Raw genomic sequence first — 22828 nt, 5'->3', positions numbered from 1 at the left:
TCATCATGGTATTGTTGTGTATGTAAAAAATTCTCATCAAATTGAAAGTTTCCATGCATGTACAACTAAAGAATTTGAGTACTCCAAAGTGTCTGTTAGGTGCTCATCAAAATTAGTTCAGTTTGTTGCTCTATATAAGAAACCATCATGCCCTTCACATGTGTTGTATACAGCACTCAAGAACAACTTTTCTCCCTTTTTAGATACAACACAAGATATTGTGATAACTGGAGATTTCAATATAGACTTAAACCAATCTAATACGCAGTTCCTAGAATACATGCTTACCATTTTCCACTGTAATCAGTTAATTCAAGAATCAACAACAAAATCTGACACAAAATTTAATTTTTGTTTTTTCTAATGTTGCCAACATACAAACAGGTGTGCTGGACGCATACTGGTCAGACCACAACATGGTATATTGTACTCTGTAGATAAATTAATTTACTGCTTTGGATGTTCAAACCCGCTGGCAAATCTAAAACCACATTCAAGTTCTGACTTAAATGTGGTTTATAGAGTGGTTCGTGCAAATTATGGGTTGCCACTCAAAACTACAAATCACCCTGCCCCCTTGGTCCGTCCATCCTCCTTTCGTCAATATATATAGTCTGTCCGCCCTTTACCAATTTTTGTTATCACTAAATATCAACAAGTATTAAAGGAGTCTTCATGAAATTTCACAGACAGGTTCCCCCTAGGGTATCATTAGGCACAGTCCACTTTCAGAGAAGTCAGAAGACAAAAGTACTTAAACAATCTTCATAAAATTTCAAACATCTTCTTATTGGAATTTAAATATTACTATCATTTTGAAAAAAATACACAAAGTCAAAGTCAAAAGTCAAAAACCCTCCCTCAAATATAAGACAGTAGTTTGATGGTGGGCGCCATGACCTCTCTGGAAAAATAAAATGGTCTATATATTTGTCTTTGGGCTGTTTTGCCTATCAACCTAAATTCATATTTATATTTTAGAATATCTGCTTTTTAAAAGAAATATTGTCAATGCTACAGTTTTATATAGAATTTCTGAATTTGCACTTACTTCATGATACAAGTTTTGCATATAGAACTTTGTCATTCACCATCTAACGTAGCTAAATGAAAACATTCTTACACTTTATTGTGACATCTAGGTCATATTGTGCAACTTTGTTAGAACTTTCATCAAAAGTGACTTGGTTATATCAAAAGTTATTTTCATTATGATATCTCAATCATCCAGTATCACTATGTGGGAACTTTCCACCACAGACCCAGGGTGATTTGAGTAGATGATGGTGATCTAAAACAAAAATATTCTCATCATCTGGTATATACACTAGTAGCATTGCAAATAACAGTCTGTCTGAAATAATTTTGTCACTGATTTAAGTATGAAAACATTGAAGAATAAATCAATACATTTTTTTTTTTCAAAAAATATAACTTGTAGATCATCCAAACCATTATTCTTCTTCAGAAAAACCATTTTTAAAAAAAAATTATGACAAAAATAACTGATGGAATAATAACACAAAATGATTTAGGACATAATATAGTACTCTATTTGTGAATGATGTCTGAAATTTCATTTATTTTCAGCATTATCTTATTTTAAGTCATTCAAGATTCATAATAGTTTTTAAAAAGTGACGAATAGTCTAACATGGTCGTACCAAAACGCAACCTCTACAGTACACAGAGTTATCGCTCATTAGCGAGGACAGGAGCGATAACTCTGTGAAGAGAGATTGACCAAAACCTCCGACCAACTAACATTGAGGGTTCCGGAATCTTCCGAAGTTTGCCGATTAAAATTTTTTAATCACATTTCTTTCATTTAAAATATTTTTATCCTTCACGATATCTTTCAACATCAAAACCACATCATCAAAACGCTTGATATGCACATGAGACACTCTATTCCTCTTACAAGCCTGTTTTGACCGCACCATTTCCCCCGCTCTTTCACTGGAAGATACCTCCTGCATAGAAGCATTGAAATTCGCGTATGAGAAACCTATTGAATAATGGCAACTCCACCAAAACAACGAAAAGGTGATGAAACCACCGGACAGACCACTGACTTACAGACGATATCGGGTATATACACCAAGTAACTCCTGTAAAACTGTCTTCAAAATCTAACATACCATATTTCAATTGCATCCTGCAATCAAGCAATAGCAAGTATGAAGACGTGTCATTTTCCACGGAAAAGAGGACTTTATTTCTGCAAGCTGCTGAAACAAAGACTCCCCTGATGCTGCCTCACATTTCTGTCTATTAGAAGTCTAAGTATTTCATACCGAATTTCGAGAAAATTGTCATTTGCTACGACTGGAGCTGGGACTCGATCACATTTTGTTGCATCGATCATCGCCATACAAAAGTCGATCGATAATCGATTATTTTCGATGTTTTCTGTTGAAAATAATTATACATCCATTGTGTCAACGTTGCCGTAGATCACCTGCTTTGTAGTGTTTATCTTATGAATTTTAACAAAAACATCGTCAGGTCGTTTCGGTACCTATCAGAAAGTCGTTTCGGTACTTCTTATACAGTCAGTTTAGGGTTAAATTTAGGGCTAGATGTAAGGTTTACGATTAGGGATCGGGAGTAAGTTTAGGTTAAGAGTAAGTTAGGATTAGGGTTAGGTACTGTAGAGATAACGACTGTTAAAGTGGCGTAAATCGTTGCTATTGTGTAATGTACTAGACATGCGCAGTGTGTTGATTATTAAAAAAAGGAAGTACCATGTGGAATCTTTAATGGTGTTGTTGTCTTGATGTCTTCGGTTAAATCTGGTATAGTATCAAGTCCAACCAGCCCCGAAAACACTACATTTTGGCGACGAGTGTAAAAACGAACTGTGAAGCGATCAATTTGTCTGATTTTGGGGTGATCAAACAGTTTGATCCAACACAGGTCAATTCGGCAGGTCAGCGATGGGAAAAATGGATTCGATCCTTTGAACTGTATGCTGAAGGTAAAGATGTCAACGCCATTCAAAAGAAAGCTCTTCTTCTACACTGTGCTGGTCCTAAGGTGCAGGATATATTTTTCACATTGAGAGTAGCTGCGCCAGAAGGTAAGTGAACTGTTTACATGGTAGCCAAAGCCGCATTACATGGCCATTTTACCCCCCCCCCCCCCCCCCCAAATAAACATTCATTTGAAAGTTCGCAATTTACGGCAATGTCGCAGGAACCAACAGAAACTGTAGACATATTTGTTACTCGATTACTTGAAAAGGCAGCGTTCTGTGATTTCGGGGATCGTGTTTGTACTGATGAAATGATAAGGGACCACGTGATCGAGAAATGTAGTTCATCTCGGTTATGGAGGAAATGTTTGGAGACACGCAATATAACATTAGTTCAAGTCAGAGAAATAGCACAGACATATGAAATGGCACAAAAAGCTGCTAGTTCGATGGAAATGGGGTCCCCCGGAGGACATGACCGAGGGGATATCAACAAAGTGAAAGCGAAACCGAAACCAGGTTATAGCAACCAATGTTATGCTTGTGGTTATACAGGACATATCAAGAGTGATCCAAAATGTCCCGCTAAGGAACGCAAATGCCGAAAGTATTAGAAAATAGGGCATTTTGAAAAGTGCTGCAAAACGAAAGTAGTAAGCCAACGTAAGGACCATAAACGGAAGATGGGAGGTAACTAACTTCCGTGTGAAATAAGTTGAAACTGAAAGTGATACAGACAATGAATACTTGTTTGGAATTCAGGAAAACAAGCAACCTACCAGTACTTCAGTGGAACTACAGGTAGGAGGGTTTACTAGTTTTTCTCATTGATTCTGGAGCAACTGTAAATATTATTAGCAGAGACACATGGGAAATGAGGAAACAAGGAAAAGTGAGAGAAATCAGAACAAGAACCAAACTAGAAAACTGTATGCATATGGGAGTACGCAGCCTCTCACTATAATGGGTAGTTTCACAGCAGATGTAAAACTCTGTACAGGATCAACAAGTAAACAGACTGAAGCAGAATTCTTTGTTTTGAAGGAAAAAGGGAAGTCACTCTTGAGCATGACTATAGCTTTAGAACTTGGCGTATTGAGGCTAGGGCCTGAGGAAAATTCTGTTGCTATCAGTCAGGTTGAAAACTTGAAAGGAAAGTACTCAAAGTTGTTTACAGGACTTGGTAAACTTAAAGACTTTGAATTAGAAATACCTATTGATGATACTGTGAAGCCTGTGGTTCAATCCAGCAGGAGGATTCCATACAGTTTACGGGAAAAATTGGAATTGAAACTTAAGGAACTTGAAGACGCATATCTTATTGAATCTGTACAGGGACCATCAAAATGGATTTCACCTGTCGTGGTGGTGCCAAAGTCAAACGGAGACATACGCCTGTGCGTTGATATGAGGCAGGCTAATCGTGTAGTAATAAGGGAACGTTACCAAATCCCGACAGTTGACGATGTCCTCCAGGATTTAAATGTAAGTCAGGTGTTTACAAAACTGGATATAAATAATGCCTATCATCAAATTGAGCTGTCAAGCCAGTCAAGGGGAATAACTGCATTTATAACCCATAAGGGAGTGTACCAGTATAAAAGACTCATGTTTGGGGTAAGTTGTGCACCGGAAATGTACAATCGTATCATGAAGCAAGTGTTAGACAAATGTGATGGAGTCCAAAGTATTTTTCATGATATTGTGATACACGGTTCTTCTAAAGAGGAACATGACAGGCGACTACACAAAGTGTTGTCTGTTCTCGAGGAACGAGGTTTCACCTTGCACTTTGACAAGTGTCAATTCAATCTCTCCCTGATTGAATTCATGAGACACATTCCATGAACTTAACCTACTTAGGGTCCAAATGAGATGACGTCAGAGATCACGTGATTCAGAGACCAGTCTTCACTTGATTCAGTTTACAACGGATTTTTCACCTCCTACGATTACATCGTTTTTCTACTGGATAACCAATATTTGCGTTGATCAATTTTACCTCACGTAACAGGCCAACTTACGTTCACTTTTTTGGTGTGTTTTTCAACACGTGTGCGACACATGGTCGCTTTGTTGTGACTGTTTTGGTTCAGTGCACCAAGGTCGTCTCGTGAACTGTCTACGTCATGGCTGACCCTCTGGCACCGCCTCATATCACCATTTCTGGTGAAAATAACTCGACCATTTCTGGTCAAAATCTCCCCATTTCTGGGGCTAACTCCGATCCCGGAGCGGTATTTCTACCAACCTCATCGAGGCTCACCTCGTTTACGACCGAAGCAACGATCACTAATATTGATGGCCGCCATTTTGATGGACCTTCGTCTCAAAATCGATGCATATCTAATGAGCGAGACTCAGCGAGAGCTCCATATGCAAATGAGCCGGGCGCGAGATCAAACATGGCGGCGTCCATACACCGAGGACACATGGACACAGACAATGCTTTTCGCCAACAATTACTGGCGCAAAATCAATCTATGCTGCGGCTTCTCACTCAATTAAGCGCAGGTTCCACACACTCTGTGCCTCCGTACCCAAACCAACCGGCCGCGACGGTTACATCGCCGGACAATTTTAGTGATTTGCTGTCAGAGGCCGGTTCCGGCCCGGACTTAGGTTCTAGACCACCGGCATCTTTTACAACTCAGGAACGATCTGTTCAGGAAGTCAGTTCTGATGAAGAGGAACCTCATGACGACTTCGACACTCACCATTTTTTAAAAGAATTGGACGACCAGTTCTCTCGGAACTCGGATTCATCATCAAAAGTCAACGCCAGCTTGGCTAAAATTGTGACAGACGGCTTCAAACGCCACCTGGATCACAAACAACGGAAGGAACTGCTTCAAAAACATCTGTGTCCCGAAAACTGTACGTCGTTGACAGTACCAAAGATCAATACCAGCATCATGTCAACTTTGAAAAACGCCAATAAAAACAAGGACAATGGCCTCAGACTAACACAGACCTACATCTGCGGGGCAATGTATCCCTTGATACATCTTACAAACATTTTAACTCAAGGGAGCAAGGGGCTTTCCCCATCAGCTATCAAAGATTGCCTCACGCTGGCTCACGACACATTCCGCCTTTTACAGGTTGGATTTAGTGATGTTACTTTTCGCCGACGTCAAGCGCTCAAACCCTTTCTTCATCCAGATTATAAAGCCCTATGTGACAGCACTGAACCACCTACTCAATGGCTCCTAGGGGATGACCTGGAAAACAAAATTAAAGAACTGTCAGATGCCCAACGCATCAGTAAAAAACTGGAGAAGCCCAGAAATACACAACACAGGTATTCACCATATCAGGGCCCTAGTTATGGCGGCACTTCATACCGTTGGGGGTCACAACTACCCGGAACGAGTCCCAGACGAGGTGGGCATTCTAGTCACTACAGCCAACGACAAATTCCTCAATCCAAGGGAAATCGAGGCGGGGGTCAACACCGCAGCCATACAGCTCCTTTTTTAGGAGATCGCCAGAAATTCCGGAAGAAGGAATGACAATGAACAATGAACCCCTATATGTAAGTGAAATCTTATCACATCTCAACAACCGACCCGATAACTTCATTGCTGGCAAAGTCAAATATCACATGGACGCTTGGCAAAAAATCACGTCCGATCGCTGGTTGTTAACTCAACTTCACGGATATGCCATTGAATTTTCTACCACTCCCGTTCAACATTCATGTCCCCGTAGCCTAAAATTTTCTGCAGAATAGCGGGCATTTGTTGACGATCAAGTCAACACTCTGTTACATAAGCAAGTCATTGAGTCAGTGGCCCCATCCAATAGAACAGATTCAGAGTTCATTTCCACTATTTTTCTTAGGCCTAAGAAAGATGGGTCATATCGCCTCATTCTCAACCTGAAGAAACTAAATGACGATGTGGAACATGTACATTTCAAAATGGAAACGCTCAAATCAGCCATTACGCTCATGACACGGAACTGTTGGTTTGCATCCATAGACCTCAAAGATGCTTACTACTCAATCCCAATTTGTGATTCAGATAAACAATTTTTGAGATTTTTATGGAACAATCATTGCTACCAATTTTCGTGCCTTCCGTTTGGATTGAGCTCAGCTCCGCGCATCTTCACAAAGGTTATGAAACCTGTATTTTCCACCCTTCGGAAACGTGGCCATGCTAATGTGGCTTACATCGATGACACCCTTTTATCGGCTACCACAGCAGATGCATGTCGGTCAAATGTCATGGACACAATTCAACTTCTCGACTCACTGGGACTAACTGTTCACCAGGAAAAATCTGTGATAATACCGACTCAGGAAATCGTGTTTTTAGGGTTCCTCCTGAACTCTCAGTCCATGACAATCCGCCTGACAATTGAGAAAGCGTGCGACGTTAAGTTAGTGTGTCAAAAGATACTTCACCGTCATGAACACTCCATTCGTGATATCGCAAGATTAGTAGGGAAACTTGTCGCATGTGAGCCAGCTGTACCACATGCAGCTCTCTTCTACAAACCTTTAGAGTACGAGAAAGATTGTGCGCTTAAATCCGCTACAGGTAATTTTGAAGCGTTAATGACACTGTCGAGATTAACACGCCAAACACTTTCATGGTGGATAGACAATATAACAACAAGTGAGAAACCTGTCCATCGAGGACAGCCTGACATTTCTCTCGAATCAGATAGTTCCGGTTCCGGCTGGGGCGGAGTAGTTCGCGACGACCCATCACTACAAACTGGTGGACATTGGTCATATATAGAACAATCCAAACATATCAATTACCTTGAATTATTGGCCGCATTCTTAACGCTCCAATGTTTCTGCGGTGACAAGTCGTCAGTGCATGTCCGCCTTTATCTTGATAATACTGTGGCCGTGAACTATATTAACAATATGGGTGGCAAAAAACCTGAATTATCACAATTGACTCGTGATATATGGTTATGGAGTATCCGAAGTAATATCTGGCTATCGGCTTGCCACCTTCCAGGATCTCAGAACACTCGCGCCGATAACCTGTCCCGCAAACTATCAGATGACATGGAATGACATCTGGCGGCAGATATTTTTGAGGATCTTTGCCTACGGTTTAACAGACCGTGTGTAGACCTCTTCGCTACAAGAGTCAATACCCAGGTTAACTCCTACGTCTCCTATCTACCCGACCCTACTGCGATAGCCATAGATGCTTTTACAATACCTTGGTCAAATTTTCATATGTGCTATGCCTTCCCTCCTTTCAGTGTGCTCGGACGGGTCCTACAGAAAGTGGAGGAGGAGGAGACGCCAGACATTCTACTAGTAGCACCACTGTGGACCACACAACCTTGGTTCCCAGCCCTCCTTCGACTACTCATCGACAACCCAGTGATACTTCCCAACAGCAGGCCGATTTTACACCTGATCAACAAACCCGGAGCTATTCACCCTCTGCAGAACTTGAGACTGATTGCCTGCAGGTTATCCGGGAAAGTCTCCAAAAACGAGGAGTTTCACAGAAGTCTGCAAACACTATCATCTCCGCTTGGAGGGAATCAACTAAAAAGCAATATGGGGTCCATTTCCGCAAATGGATGTCATTTTGTAGTGGGAGACAGACTGATCCACTTTGTCCATCTATCTCAGTGTTTTTAGACTTTCTACAAGAAATGTTTGACAGACACTTGAGCTATAGCTCAATTAATACCGCCAAATCATGTGTTAACTCTCTGTTGGAAATAGCAGGGACACAAAACTGCATTTCTAACAATCTGGTGAAGCGTTTCATGAAAGGAATTTTCCAACAACGCCCAGCTTTACCTCGATATCCAGCTACGTGGAAAGTTTCTGTAGTATTAGACTTTCTGGAAACTTTAAACCCAGTACATAGTATCTCTTTCCGCTTATTATCTTACAAACTGTTAATGTTGTTAGCTATATTGACTGGCCAACGTTGCCAGACTTTTCATTTATTGGATATAAGAGACATCAGTGTTACAGCAGATAGTGCTCAACTCGTGTTTTCTCAACCACTAAAACAAACACGGCCAGGACATCACCTGGAACCAATTTTGTTACCTGCATTTCCGCAGGATCACAGGTTGTGCATTGTGAAAACCTTAACAGCATATCTGGCAAGAACAAAACCGCTCCGTGATAACCACACACAACTATTTCTCTCGATAATTGCACCACACAAACCAGTATGTAAACAAACACTTGCTAACTGGATAAAAAATGTGCTGGTTTTGTCAGGGATAGATGTGTCAGTGTACAAACCCCACAGTACCAGGAGTGCATCCACATCAGCAGCACATGCTGCCAGTGTCCCCATCAGCACTATTTTGCGGACAGCTGGATGGTCAAATGACAATGTGTTTTTCCGTTTCTACCAACGTACAATTGACACTTCGACAAGTACAGTTAAGACCAATCTAGCCACGGCAGTCCTACAACAACACATGTCTAGTTCATGAGTGTATATAAACTTTACCTTTGCTTTGTTCATGTAACCTGAAATTATGATGTGGACAGCAAAATACACATTGTAACAAAATTCCTTTTGTTGGTTTTTACTTCTTATCCAATAGCTGCACATGAATATTCAGCTCTGAAATCTCATTTGGACCCTAAGTAGGTTAAGGTCATGGAATTGGAAATTAAATGAGCTTTCTTCCGAAAGTGAAATTTGAGTATAATTCCATGAACTTAACTTCTACTTAGGGTTCAATTGCCCAGCCCATTTATTCACATATCAAATCCCTCCCCTCATGGAGTTATCCTGAATATTCATTTGCTTATATTACCTGCTCTAAAGACTGAATCACGTGATCTCTGACGTCATCTCAATTGAACCCTAAGTAGAAGTTAAGTTCATGGAATTATACTCAAATTTCACTTTCGGAAGAAAGCTCATTTAATTTCCAATTCTGTCGGCCAAAGGAATTGGTTTGTCAGATGCCAAGGTCAAGGCCATATTGTCCGCTAGGCACTCGGAGACGGCAACGGAAGTAAGAAGCTTCCTAGGACTTGTGAATTTTGCACGGAGATTTATTCCTAATCTCGCGACACTTAGCGAACCGTTGAGAAAATTAACTCACAAGGAAGAACCATTTGTATGGAATCAGGAACAAGAAACGGCATTTCAGAAGTTAAAGCAAGCACTTGCTAGCACAAAGACTTTGGGTTATTTTCAAATCGGCACGAAAACTAGTGTAATAGCTGATGCCAGTCCAGTTGGGTTAGGTGCTGTACTAGTTCAGGAGATAGACAACCAACAACGCATAATTTCGTATGCCAGTAGAAGTTTAACAGCGGTTGAACGTCGTTATTCACAAATGGAGAAAGAAGCCCTTGCGCTCGTGTGGGCTTGTGAGCGTTTTCACATGTACATTTACAGTATCCAGTTTGAGCTCGTCACTGACCACAAACCGTTGCAATACATCTTTTCGGACAAGTCTTAACCCTGTGCGAGAGTGGAAAGATGGGTTTTAAGGCTCCAACCCTACACCTATACCACACGTTACATTTCAGGGGTGAAGAACATTGCAGACTCCTTGTCTCGATTACTGGGTAAGGTTGAAGGAGAACCGTTGCGCCATGACAAAACTGAAGAGTACGTAAGGTTTGTTGTTCAATCTAGTGTTCCAATGGCCATGACAACACAGGAAATTGAGGAGGAATCATTAAAAGATGCGGACCTACAGAATATCAGAGCATGTTTGTTGAGTGGTAACTGGGATAAGTTACAAAACAAAAACTATCTTCTGATGAAAGAGGAACTATATTGTGTAGGTAATATCGTCTTGCGTGGTACCAGAATAGTGATGCCTAGACCACTATATCAGCAAATTCTAGAATTAGGTCATGAAGGGCATCCCGGAATTGTTCTAATGAAGCAACGCTTGCGCATAAAAGTATGGTTGCCTAAAATGGAAAAGGACATAGAACAGTTTTGCAACAGCTGTCATGGATGTCAGTTAGTCAGTACCCCGTCGAGACCGGAACCCATGAGTAGAACAGAATTTCCGTCGGGACCATGGCAACACTTCGCTGTAGACTACTTTGGATTGCCGTCATGAGATTATCTTCTCGTGTTTGTAGACTATTATTCTAGATGGGTTGAGGTTGTCACAACTAAGTCGACAACGGCAGAGAAAACCAACAAAATGTTCAAAGGAATATTTTGTACGCATGGAAATCCTATCAGTGTAACAACTGATAATGGTCCTCAGTTTCGCAGTGAGGTGTTTAACGAGTATCTCGCACAGAATGGTATTGAACATCATTCCACAACCCCACTGTGGCCTCAAGCTAATGGCAAGGTGGAACGTCAAAATCGTTCACTCAAACGGATTCGAATCGCTCAGACCGAAGGGAAGGACTGGCGAGAGGAACTTCAACCTTACTTGTTAATGTATCGTTCCACACCGCATTCTATCACAGGAGTCAGTCCAGCAGAATTGCTTTTCAGCAGGAAAATCAGGTCGAAAATTCCTGATTTGCAGGAGTACCGTACGTCAACATCATTGGATATCGAGGTTCGAGACCGTGACAAAGAGAGGAAACAGCAGGAAAACTGTATAGTGATACTAAAAGGAGAGCTCAGGAAAGTGAAATCAAAGTAGGCGATAAGGTGCTAGTGAAACAGCCGCGCGAAAATAAAATGTCCACTACATTTTATTCCCAACCAGCAAAAGTCGTTGAAAAATGTGGTAATAGTGTGAAATTGAAAATGGCTGGAGGAGAGCAGGTGCGGAGAAACGTGACATTTCTTAAGAAATATAATGACAGACACAAGGATACAAGGAAGGAAAAGAACTGGACAAGTCAGAGGCACACGATTTGTACGAAAATCGAAATTTGTTGATAAACTTGTAGACGAAGTAGAGAAAAGTGATGACGAAAAGGACACAAATAAGACTAATGAGACTGAGCAAAATGGTGTTTGAAAGTCTGGTCGAATTATTAGAGTGCCCTTAAAATACAAAGACTATATGTCAAGTGGAAGAAAGGAGGGAATGTAGAGATAACGACTGTTAAAGTGGCGTGAATCATTGCTATTGTGTAATGTACTAGACATGCGCAGTGTGGTGATTATTAAATAAGGAAATACCATGTGGAACCTTGAATGGTGTTGTTGTCTTGATGTCTTCGGTTAGATCCGGTATTGTATCAAGTCCATCCAGCCCCGAAAGAAAACACTACAGGTACCGCAACGACCAGCATTCGTACATACGTGTATCATTGATGAATGTTTATATATTTTCTATTCATAAAATATAAGTTACATACGTCCCTGGACAAATCAAGTTAAAACATCAACAGTTTCACAAACTTTCGTAACTGGTTCATTGACACCAGTCCTGTAGGTGCTAAAAATAACTCGGCTTCACAGACCTCATGTTTGGCTGGCGTGCAGCCAACTTGAAAAGTCTTTCACAAGCATAATGCTTTTTTATATTTGGACTGCCAGCGTCGAACGTCAGAGGCTGCTCTATAGTATTACTATTGATTTGTATATACGTGATTGCATCTTCTGCAAGGGGAATTTGTTATCAATTTTGTGGTATAAATGTATATTTGTTAAAATTATTAATTATTATTTTTCTCAAGATATTGGTATGGTTTATTTTTGTGAATTAAATGTGCCCAACCTTTATTTATGGTTTGTCATTTTGTTGCCATCAGAAAAATTGATAATTGAGTTATTGGTAAATCATCACAGACCTATGATTTGAATGTGAAAGACATTTTTTAAGCCAGGTATTTGTGTTGCATATTTGTTTTATTATTGCAATGAAATATGCGAGTTCAACCATATATATAGTTCAATCTATTCCTTTATCCTATATGTATCATTTATGTATCGTATCGTGTGGCAAGTATCGCAATATGTATCGTATCGTCAGGTCAGTGTATCGTTGCAGCCCTACTAGTAAGCCAGGGGTTCTGGGTTCGATTCCTAGCGGAGGCATTGGGATGAAAAATGACCTCTGTTACAGTACTGTATTTAGTTGATGTAGGCTTATATTTTGCAGTAGTGATACTCCACTATTTTTTGTATATATTGGCTGCTGTAGTATAGTAAGATATTAGCTACCATAAAATTCATACAGGGACTCAAGTTTAACTTGGTGACGGACACCACACCCCCGCTCGCCATTTTACAGTACATATTGTAGTGTCTCAATAATTCATAACTGCTCTCCCCCCTGCCAACTTGTTGTATGGTATGCTCCCTGAGCAAAGATGTCAGCCATGATGATTCAATTCGTTGTTATAATCTGAGTAATCCGGTGAGAAAACTCAACAATTTGACATTCTGACCCAGCTTCAATTGGCGCAAGGTGGAAGAAATGGCGGCGTGCTTTCGAACTTTTCGTGGAAGGGAAAGGAGTAACTGGAGATGTACAGAAGAAAGCTTTATTGCTACATTGTGGTGGAATGCAAATGCAGGACATTTATTTCACTTTCCCAGCAATTGAACCTCGTGAGCACACGGACGAAACGGTGTACACGGTAGCCATGAGCCAGCTAGATAAGTATTTTATACCTCAAGTCAACGTTCCATATGAGAGACATATTTTCAGAAACATTTCACAACAACCATCAGAGACAATTGATCAGTTAATAACAAGATTACGACAACAAGCAACCTTCTTTGATTTTAATGATATTCACGATCAAATAAGGGATCAGGTCATCGAGAAGTGTAATTCTCACAATCTCAGACGTAAACTACTAGAAAATGGAAAAAAAATTAACCCTGGATCAACTACAAAATATTGCAAGGGCTATGGAAAGCAGTGAAAAACAAGCCGTTAGTATTGAGGGGACACCAACTACACCACGCGGTACCGGCAAGGTAAATTGAGTACACCATTCTAAGCGCAGAACTGATACTGATCGACAGACCGGAAACCGGAAGTTCTATCGCGGTATCGGCGAGGTAAATCGAGTACACCATTCTAAGCGCAGAACTGAACCTGATCGAAGCACAACACACTTACAGAATTCACATTCTTGTTTTGCCAAGGATAAGGAGTGCCACAAAATCGGTCATTTGGCTAAATGTTGTAAAACGAAACAACGGAACAAGGAAACGACACGAAACGGTCAAAAACGTACAGGCAAGTCAAATGTTCACTTAGTAGAAACAGACTATGCTTTTACTCTGGTAGATGAAAGTAAACAACCAACAATTCAAGTTAACATTGGCGGCGTGTCTGATATCTCGTTGATAGTTGATTCCGGCGCAAGCTGCAATGTAATAAATGAGGAATTGTGGAAAGGAACTGAAACAAAAACGAGTGAAATGCGTGTCAAGGAAAACGGACAAAAATCTACGGAAGTGAAACATCTATGAATGTGATAGGTTGTTTCCAGACACAGGTCTCTGGGTTCCAGATCAATTGATGCAGAGTTCACAGTTGTTCGCGAGACAGGTAAAGGACTTCTTGGAAACAAGTCAGCTACAGATCTTGGTGTTTTGAAGATTAATACCGACCATCAGCAGTTACAGGTAAACTCAATAGAACAGTTAGGGACTGATGAACTTGTGAAGAAATATAAGACATGTTTTGAGGGACTTGGGAAATTAAAGTCTTTTGTGCTAGATATCCCAGTAGATGAATCTGTCACCCCAGTAGCACAGAGTATGAGAAGAATTCCATTTAACTTGAGAAAGAAATTAGAAAACAAACTTGATGAGCTGGAGAAGCTTGACATTATAGAAAAAGCAAATGGGCCAACACCATGGGTGTCACCAGTGGTGGTAGTTCCCAAGGGAGATACAGATATTCGACTTTGTATGGATATGAGAAGGTCTAACGAAGCAATTATAAGGGAACGACACCCTATTCCTACAGTGGTGGAAGTACTGTATGACCTGAATCAAAGCACTGTATTCAGTAAGCTGGACATTAAGTTAGCTTTTCACCAAATCGAACTTAATGAAGCATCACGTTCGATAACAACATTTGTGACTCACAAGGGATTATATCGCTATAAACGCTTGATGTTTGGTATATCATGTGCCCCAGAAATGTATCAACGTGTGATCCAGCAAGCTCTACAAGGTTGTGAAGGTGTGCGCAACATATTTGATGAGATTATCGTCCATGCCCCTACTGTGCAAGAACATGACGCAAGGCTAGAGTCTCTGTTTAAGACCATACAGGAAAAAGGTTTGACAATAAATCCAGACAAGTGTCAATTCCGTATGTCTGAACAAATGTTCATTGGACACCTACTCTCAGCTCGCGTGATTGGTCCTGACACTTAAAAGGTAAGAGCTGTGATTGAGGCTAGACGACCCAATAACCCAGGGGAGATAAGAAGTTTTCTGGGACTAGTCAACTATGTGGGGAGATTTATCCCTAATTTGTCTACAATGGCTGAACCACTGAGCCGTCTCACAAAGAAAGGAGAACCATTTATCTGGGAGGATTCCCAGGAAACAGCATTTCGAGAGCTGAAAGGTCATTTGGCAAATACAGAAACTTTGGGTTATTTTGATAGAAATACAAAAACAGTTCTGATCACTGATGCAAGTCCTGTGGGATTAGGCGCTGTACTTGTACAAGAACAAAACGGAGAACGCCATGTCATATGCTATGTTAGTAAGAGTCTGACCACGACCGAACGTAAATACTCACAGACAGAGCGAGAAGTTCTAGGGGTAGTGTGGGCTTGTGAACGTCTACATATGTACTTATATGGAACAGAGTTCGAATTACATGCAGACCACAAACCACTGGAATGCATTTATTCTGCTACATACACAGGCAAATCAAGTGCTCGGATTCACCGATGGGTTTTACGACTCCAGCCCTACCGGTTCAAAATGAAATATATACCTGGACCATAAAATGTGACTGACACTCTATCTAGACTTATAGATGACAAGAGCAAGGGAAATAACTCCAACATAACTGATGAATACCAGTTCAATTATGCAGAGGAGTACATCAGATTTGTGGCTTAGCATGTAACACCCCGGGCATTGACTACAAGGGAAATTGAAGAGGCATCAGCTGTAGACCTGGACCTCATACAGTTAAGAAAATGTATTCGCAGTAAGCAGTGGCACAAGTTGGAAAACAAACATTATTTACCTCTCAGAGATGAGCTGTGTATTGTAGGACAGCTAGTTCTAAGGGGAACAAGAATTCTCATTCCCGAGACCTTACGTGGAATGGTTATTGGGGTAGCCCATGAGGGACACCCAGGGATTGTTTGTATGAAACGCCGTCTACGGACTAAAGTATGGTGGCCTGGAATAGACAGAGACGCAGAACGATTTTGTAAAACATGTCATGCATGTCAGTTAGTAAGCCAACCTCAGGCACCAGAACCAACAAAACCAACTGAACTACCAACGGGTCCATGGCAACATGTTTCAGCCGATCTCATTTCTTTGCCATCTGGTGACTATCTTTTTGTAGTCGTGGATTATTTTAGTAGATACTTTGAGGTCGACACAATGCGGAGTACTACCACTGAGCGGATCATCAAAAGCTTGAGAAAAATATTTCTCACACACGGATTACCGTTAAGTATCACAACTGACAACGGTCCTCAGTTTATTGCAGACTCATTCGCTGATTTCCTTGCTGAACAAGGAATAGAACATAGACGCGTGACCCCTCTTTGGCCTCAAGCCAATGGGAAAGTGGAGAGGCAGAACAAGTCGCTCCTTAAACGTATTAGAATCGCTCAAACTGGAAGGTGGAAATTGACAATTATTTAATGAGTTATCGCACAACTCCTCACACAGTGACAGGTGTGAGCCCCGCAGAACTTCTCTTCAAACGTAAATTAAGAACACGGTTACCCGGCATTGAGGATTATTCCAGAGACGATTTAGACATCCGCGATCGAGACAATGAACAAAAGGGAAAGGGCAAGATATATGCGGACAAATCCAGAAATGCTAAAATTAGGGATGTCAATACTGGTGACACAGTACTCATGAAACAGGACAGACACAACAAACTTACTCCTACATTTGAGGAAAACCCTTATCTGGTGGTTGCCCGTACAGGCAACATGGTGGTTGACAAGAATGAAAAAGGTGAATATAAGAGGAACATTTCCAAAGTAAAGAAATATGAGGAGAGAGGTGCGAATGGAAGTGATACTGGTCTTCCTATTACTGTATATCGGCCCACTGTTCTTGTTGAGGAACCAGAAACCAGGAACCAGGAACATGAACCAGAGTTCAGCAAATCAGTCCTGGAGCGTCAAGAACGTCCGTCAAGGATCATCCGACTTCCTTCAAAATTTGATGACTTTAAAGTTACTTTAAAGTGAACTTTGTTAAAATCAGATTTCATTATTATCGCGATTTCGTGCACGAGTTAAATTTCTATGGGTTGTTTATTTTATGGACATGGCTACAAATAAGTTTTTAGTTACAAGTTCAATGTTTATGGACATGGTTGAAAATAACTTCCAAGTTTGGAGTTTATTCCCCCCCCCCGCCAATTTGTTGTACGGTATGCTCCCTGAGCATGCGCACGGTAGAGAGAGCGAGACGGGAATAAAGATGTCAGCTATGATGATTCAATTTGTTGTTATAATCTGAGTAATCCAGTGAGAAAACTCAACACATTTACAGAAATGAACTCTAAAAAATACAAAGTTAATCAAATATAAAATATAACAGCTGCGGACGAAATGTTTTTGATTGAATTACAGTTTTTAGCGACAATTCGACCGAATGGTTGATGAAAAGACCAGCTCTTTAAAGAGTCATCAACACTGTTATTAACAGCCAAGTCTTAACGATCTTTCATCGTTGTTGTTTTCACATTCAAAGACTTGGGAGGGAAAGGCACTGCTGTTATATCCAGAAAAACGCAGATGTTTGTCAGGCACGGGTACATCTCGAATGATGAACGTAGGACCACACGATTGTGGAGCTGGAATGGGGACCATTCAAACATTCTGTTCCTCAATACCTCGACCCGGAACGTGGGCCGGATTAAAATTCTGTCCCTCCATATGCGGTGTCTGGATGAATTGTGGATCAAGATCATGGCCAATGTGCAGAATGGATAGCGGAGTAGGATTGTAAAACGTGTTTGAATCCATAATGTCTCCACAAGATTGAGTCATAACACTCTTGGGAAAAGTTCATAACATTGAGCAACATTGTATGAAAATACACACAAATTTATACGTCAATGCGATGAATGTGTCATGCATGCCTACTCTACGTATTGGTCACGCCATGCGTATGAATATGTGTATAGTGTACTACGTTGTGCGTTGAATAAAAAGTAGTTCCAAGATGGTTAACCATGTGCTAGTGTGATCCCTGAACATTAACCTGTTAACAAACATAACAACTGGCGACGAGGATCGTGGAACTGACTGGCACAGTACACAACATGGCAACAACTGCCATAGGTAAGGTAGATCCATACGATGATACCACAGAACCGTGGGAATCGTACATTGAGAGGGTCGAACAATATTTCATAGCGAACGGCGTGAAAGATGAAGTGAAGGTAGCCTCGTTGGTCAGCCTCCTGGGTGCGAAAACATATGGTCTACTAAAAAACTTAGTTACCCCGCAAAAACCCAAAGACAAAACGTATGCTGAAATCGTCACGCTACTAAGTAATCACCTCAACCCCAAACCATCCGAAATAGTTGAAAGATTCCGGTTCCATAAACGGGAACAAAACTCGGGCGAGAGTGTTATGGACTATATTGCCGAGCTCAGGAAACTGTCTATTCATTGTAATTTTGGGGATACCCTAGACACTACCTTACGTGATCGCTTCGTGTGTGGTATAAACAAAGAGAACATTCAGCGCCGCTTATTAGCTGAAACGGATTTGACATTGGATAAAGCCCTAAAAACAGCGGTGGCAATGGAGACAGCCGGCCGCGATGCTGTTGAACTACAAGGTCAGAGAGGTCGCACGGAAAGTGTAAACAAAGTATCAAATTACCGCGGTGCAAACAGTAAACATAAGAGAAGGGGAAGTAACTCCTCCAACCCTAGCCAGCACAACCAACACAAATCAAGTACAAATAAATTCAAGGGAAAGTGTTTTAGATGTGGAAGGGATCATCAAGGAACGAATTGTGCACACAGAGACAGCACATGCTTTTACTGCTCCAAAAAGGGTCACATCGAGTCGGTTTGTCTGAAAAAGAAACGCGACAAAGAAAAGGGTGTTAAGTGTGTACAATTAGAGGAAACTTATGATGACCTTGATCCAATATATCATATCACAAGTTTTTGTGTGAACAGTGTCAACACTAAATCAGTGGAACCTATCATCATTAGCCCTACCCTTAATGGTAAATCAGTTGCCATGGAGCTAGACACGGGATCAGCTGTTACAATCATTCCGAAATCAAAACTAGATGAACATTTCTCAGCATACAGCCTGAAGGATACAAATGTGAGACTCAAAACCTACTCTGGAGAACAGATCAGACCGCTTGGTACTGTCAAGTTTAATGTTAACCTACATGATCAGACAAAACAACTGGATGTTTATGCTGTGGCACAAAATGGCCCTACATTATTTGGACGTGACTGGTTGAAACAACTCAAACTGGATTGGCACGAGGTCAAGATTAACTGGGTCAAGTCTAATCCTACTTTGGACACCAATACTCAGTTGAAGTCCATGCTAAAAAACTATTCGGAAATATTTTCTGAAGGAATAGGGAAACTGAAAGGTACTGTGGCTAAACTATCACTTGTCGACAACACACACCCAAAATTTGTCAAGGCAAGACAAGTACCATATGCGTTGAAACCAAAAGTAGAGGAGGAACTTGAACGTCTTCAAAACGAAGGGATTATCTCCCCTATCGAGTTTTCAGATTGGGCAACCCCAATTGTACCAGTAGTAAAGTCAAGTGGTCGGATCAGGGTCTGTGGGGATTACAAAGTGACACTAAACCCTGTTATGAACATTGAACAGTACCCTCTCCCCAGGATAGAAGATATATTCGCATCTTTATCTGGTGGAAAGAAGTTCACAAAAATAGACTTAACACAGGCCTACTTACAAATGGAAGTTGACAACACTACCAGTGAATTACTCACAATAAATACTCACAAGGGACTATTCCGATACAACAGATTGCCATTCGGAATAGCCTCTGCACCCGCAATCTGGCAAAGAGCTATGGACCAGTTACTCCAAGACATTCCATACACAAACTGTATCCTGGACGACATGATCATCACAGGGAGAAATGATAGTGAACATTTACAGAACTTAAATACTGTGCTGGAAAGATTATCGAAACACGGGTTACGTGCTAATCTGGAGAAGTGCCAATTCTTCCAAGACAAAAATTAACTACTGTGGTCATGAGATAGATGAAAAGGGACTACACAAATCTGCGGACAAAGTGAAAGCTGTGGTAGATGCTCCACGACCTGAGAACGTATCACAAGTTAGGTCGTTTCTTGGACTTGTTAACTACTACCACCGGTTCATACCTAACCTAGCAACCATCATTGCCCCATTGAACAATCTCCTTGGAAACGACGCTGATGGATGGAAATGGTCAGAACAGTGTGAGGAAGCTTTCACTAAGGTTAAGGAACTTATCGTGTCAGATGAAGTACTTTGTCATTATGACCCTGACTTGCCTGTCCGTCTGGCAAGCGACGCTTCACCTTATGGCCTTGGATGTGTCTTATCACATGTATTCAAGAATGGGTCCGAACGTCCGATCGCCTTTGCATCAAGGTCACTGTCAAAAAGTGAACGTGCGTATTCTCAGATTGATAAAGAGGCATTAGGAATCTTTTGGAGTGTGCAGAAATTCCACACCTACCTCTATGGTCGACACTTTACACTCATCACTGACCATAAACCTCTAGTAAGAATATTTCACCCTGAAAAATCCGTACCAACAATGACCGCGTCACGTCTCCAAAGATACGCTATTTACTTAGCTGGACATAATTACGAGATTATATATCGAAACACACATGACCATGGCAACGCCGACGCACTTTCTCGTCTACCACTGACGTCACAAAAAGAGGAACCTCCAGACCCTGACGCAATCTTCTATACAACACAAGTTGAGAAACTACCCGTCTCTGAAACACAGATTCGTCGAGATACCAGCCGTCATCCTATCTTATCTCAGGTACTAGACTTGGTAAATCAAGGTCAATCGTTACCCGAAAGTGAGTCATTCAAACCTTACAAAAACAGACAACAAGAACTTACCTCACACCAAGGTTGCCTTATGTTTGGCAATAGAGTCGTTATACCCCCCTCACTTCGTGACAAGGTCCTTGCGGAACTCCATGAGGGGCATGCAGGAATTGTGCGGACTAAATCATTAGCCAGATCTTATGTTTGGTGGCCTGGCATTGACTCTGATATCGAAAACCAGTGTGCTACGTGCTCCGAGTGCCAGCATCACTTAGCGAAACCAAAAACAGCACCAGTACATCCCTGGGACTTCCCATCATCACCATGGGAACGGTTACATGCAGATTTTGCCGGACCTTTTAAAGGACATATGTACTTAATACTGGTTGATGCTCATTCGAAATGGCCAGAAGTTGTCAGAATGGCCTCTACAACATCTAGTCACACTATTGATGTCTTACGGAACACCTTTGCACGATACGGTTTACCAAAACAGTTGGTGACTGATAATGGACCTCAGTTTGTTTCTGAAGAGTTTAAAGATTTCCTACAGGGAAATGGTATCAAACACATTACCTCTTCACCTTATCATCCCCGTACCAACGGACTTGCCGAACGATTTGTGCAAAGCTTCAAAAACGCTATGAGGAAGGAAGGAAAACCCTTACACCAACGACTTAGCACGTTTCTGTGTCTCTACAGAAATACTCCACATACCACTACAGGTGAGACCCCTGCCAAACTCTTGCTTGGTAGAAATCTTCGTACCCGACTGGACATACTTAAGCCGGATATGACACAGCGTGTGGAAAGGAACCAGGAAAAGATGAAACTTTCCAAACATACAGGAAGTGAAGTCCGAAACTTCACTACAGGACAAACAGTCATGGTCCAGGACTACCGTGGAAATCTACCATGGGTCCGTGCCACAATCCATTCTCAACTGGGCCCGCTCTCATATAAAGTGGAGACCGTAGAAGGATCAATATGGCGTCGACATGTCGATCAAATGCGATCTACCTCGGTACAATGTCGTGAAGAAATGTCTCGCATGGATTACCCGATCGTGACACAGAGTACTACTACTAGTGTACCCATGAGTGTAGAGAGTCCAACACAGATCTCTGCTAAGAATACGGAAACTACTAGTACTGTGGACCCAACCCCAGTAAAGGCGCGTGTTACTAACAGGGAACCCTTGGAGACGAAGCCTCAGCAGGCACCCAGGTATCCGACAAGGGAGCGGCGAGCACCAAAGAGACTAGACCTATAAGGTTGTCTGAGACTGTGAATAGTAACTGTTATTGTGTTTAATGAACTGTTTAGTGTTTAGTGATAGTGTAATCACACGTGCAAAAAAAAAAAGGGCATAATAATCCCTGTGTGATTATCAGGACCAAAGGTTCTGTAGTTAAAAGAACTGTTTACTTTTTGAATTGTTTTCTATTGTTCTGACTTCAAGTTAAATTGTTTATCATTGTTGAGAGTTAAACATGCTTATTATATCTAATTACTAGTGATCTTATCAGCACTATATCTTACTGTTAAAAGTACAACACTTTTGAACTTTGTATTCAATTTGGACATTGGTAAAGTGACATTGGTCAAGTAATTCTTTTGTACCAAATAATTTTACTTTCTAAAATGGAAGGGAGGATATGTTGTATATTATATCCGGATAATGTGCATGCCTACTCTACGTATTGGTCACGCCATGCG

The 22828-nt window shown here is 41.2% G+C and overlaps 2 protein-coding genes across 2 annotated transcripts; both read left to right on the top strand.

Annotated features, from left to right (window-relative positions):
* Nucleotides 1-15345: 15345 nt before the first annotated feature.
* On the top strand, nucleotides 15346-16704 carry LOC132563542 (uncharacterized protein K02A2.6-like). Its single transcript, XM_060228285.1, has 2 exons — nucleotides 15346-15633; nucleotides 15940-16704. The coding sequence occupies exons 1-2, from the start codon at nucleotides 15346-15348 to the stop codon at nucleotides 16702-16704; spliced, it is 1053 nt and encodes a 350-aa protein (XP_060084268.1).
* Nucleotides 16705-18349: 1645 nt separating this feature from the next.
* Nucleotides 18350-22382, top strand: LOC132563541 (uncharacterized protein K02A2.6-like). Its single transcript, XM_060228284.1, has 2 exons — nucleotides 18350-20192; nucleotides 20314-22382. Exons 1-2 carry the CDS (start codon nucleotides 18350-18352, stop codon nucleotides 22380-22382), a joined length of 3912 nt encoding a protein of 1303 aa, XP_060084267.1.
* Nucleotides 22383-22828: the final 446 nt, after the last annotated feature.

This window comes from Ylistrum balloti, unplaced genomic scaffold, assembly GCF_031769215.1.
Source record: "Ylistrum balloti isolate Yb309-2 unplaced genomic scaffold, AGI_CSIRO_Ybal_v1 Utg371760, whole genome shotgun sequence".
In the NCBI taxonomy this organism is placed as follows: domain Eukaryota; kingdom Metazoa; phylum Mollusca; class Bivalvia; order Pectinida; family Pectinidae; genus Ylistrum; species Ylistrum balloti.
Note: the sequence above shows the minus strand (reverse complement) of the source record. Positions and strands in the feature narration are given on the sequence as shown.

Coding starts and splice junctions, on each gene's coding strand:
- LOC132563542 (XM_060228285.1), top strand. CDS start 15,346: ATGGCTGAACCACTGAGCCGTCTCACAAAGAAAGGAGAACCATTTATC. Junction 15,634..15,939: donor CAGAGCGAGAAGTTCTAGGG/GTAGTGTGGGCT, acceptor TTTGTGGCTTAG/CATGTAACACCCCGGGCATT.
- LOC132563541 (XM_060228284.1), top strand. CDS start 18,350: ATGGCAACAACTGCCATAGGTAAGGTAGATCCATACGATGATACCACA. Junction 20,193..20,313: donor CATCACAGGGAGAAATGATA/GTGAACATTTAC, acceptor GTCATGAGATAG/ATGAAAAGGGACTACACAAA.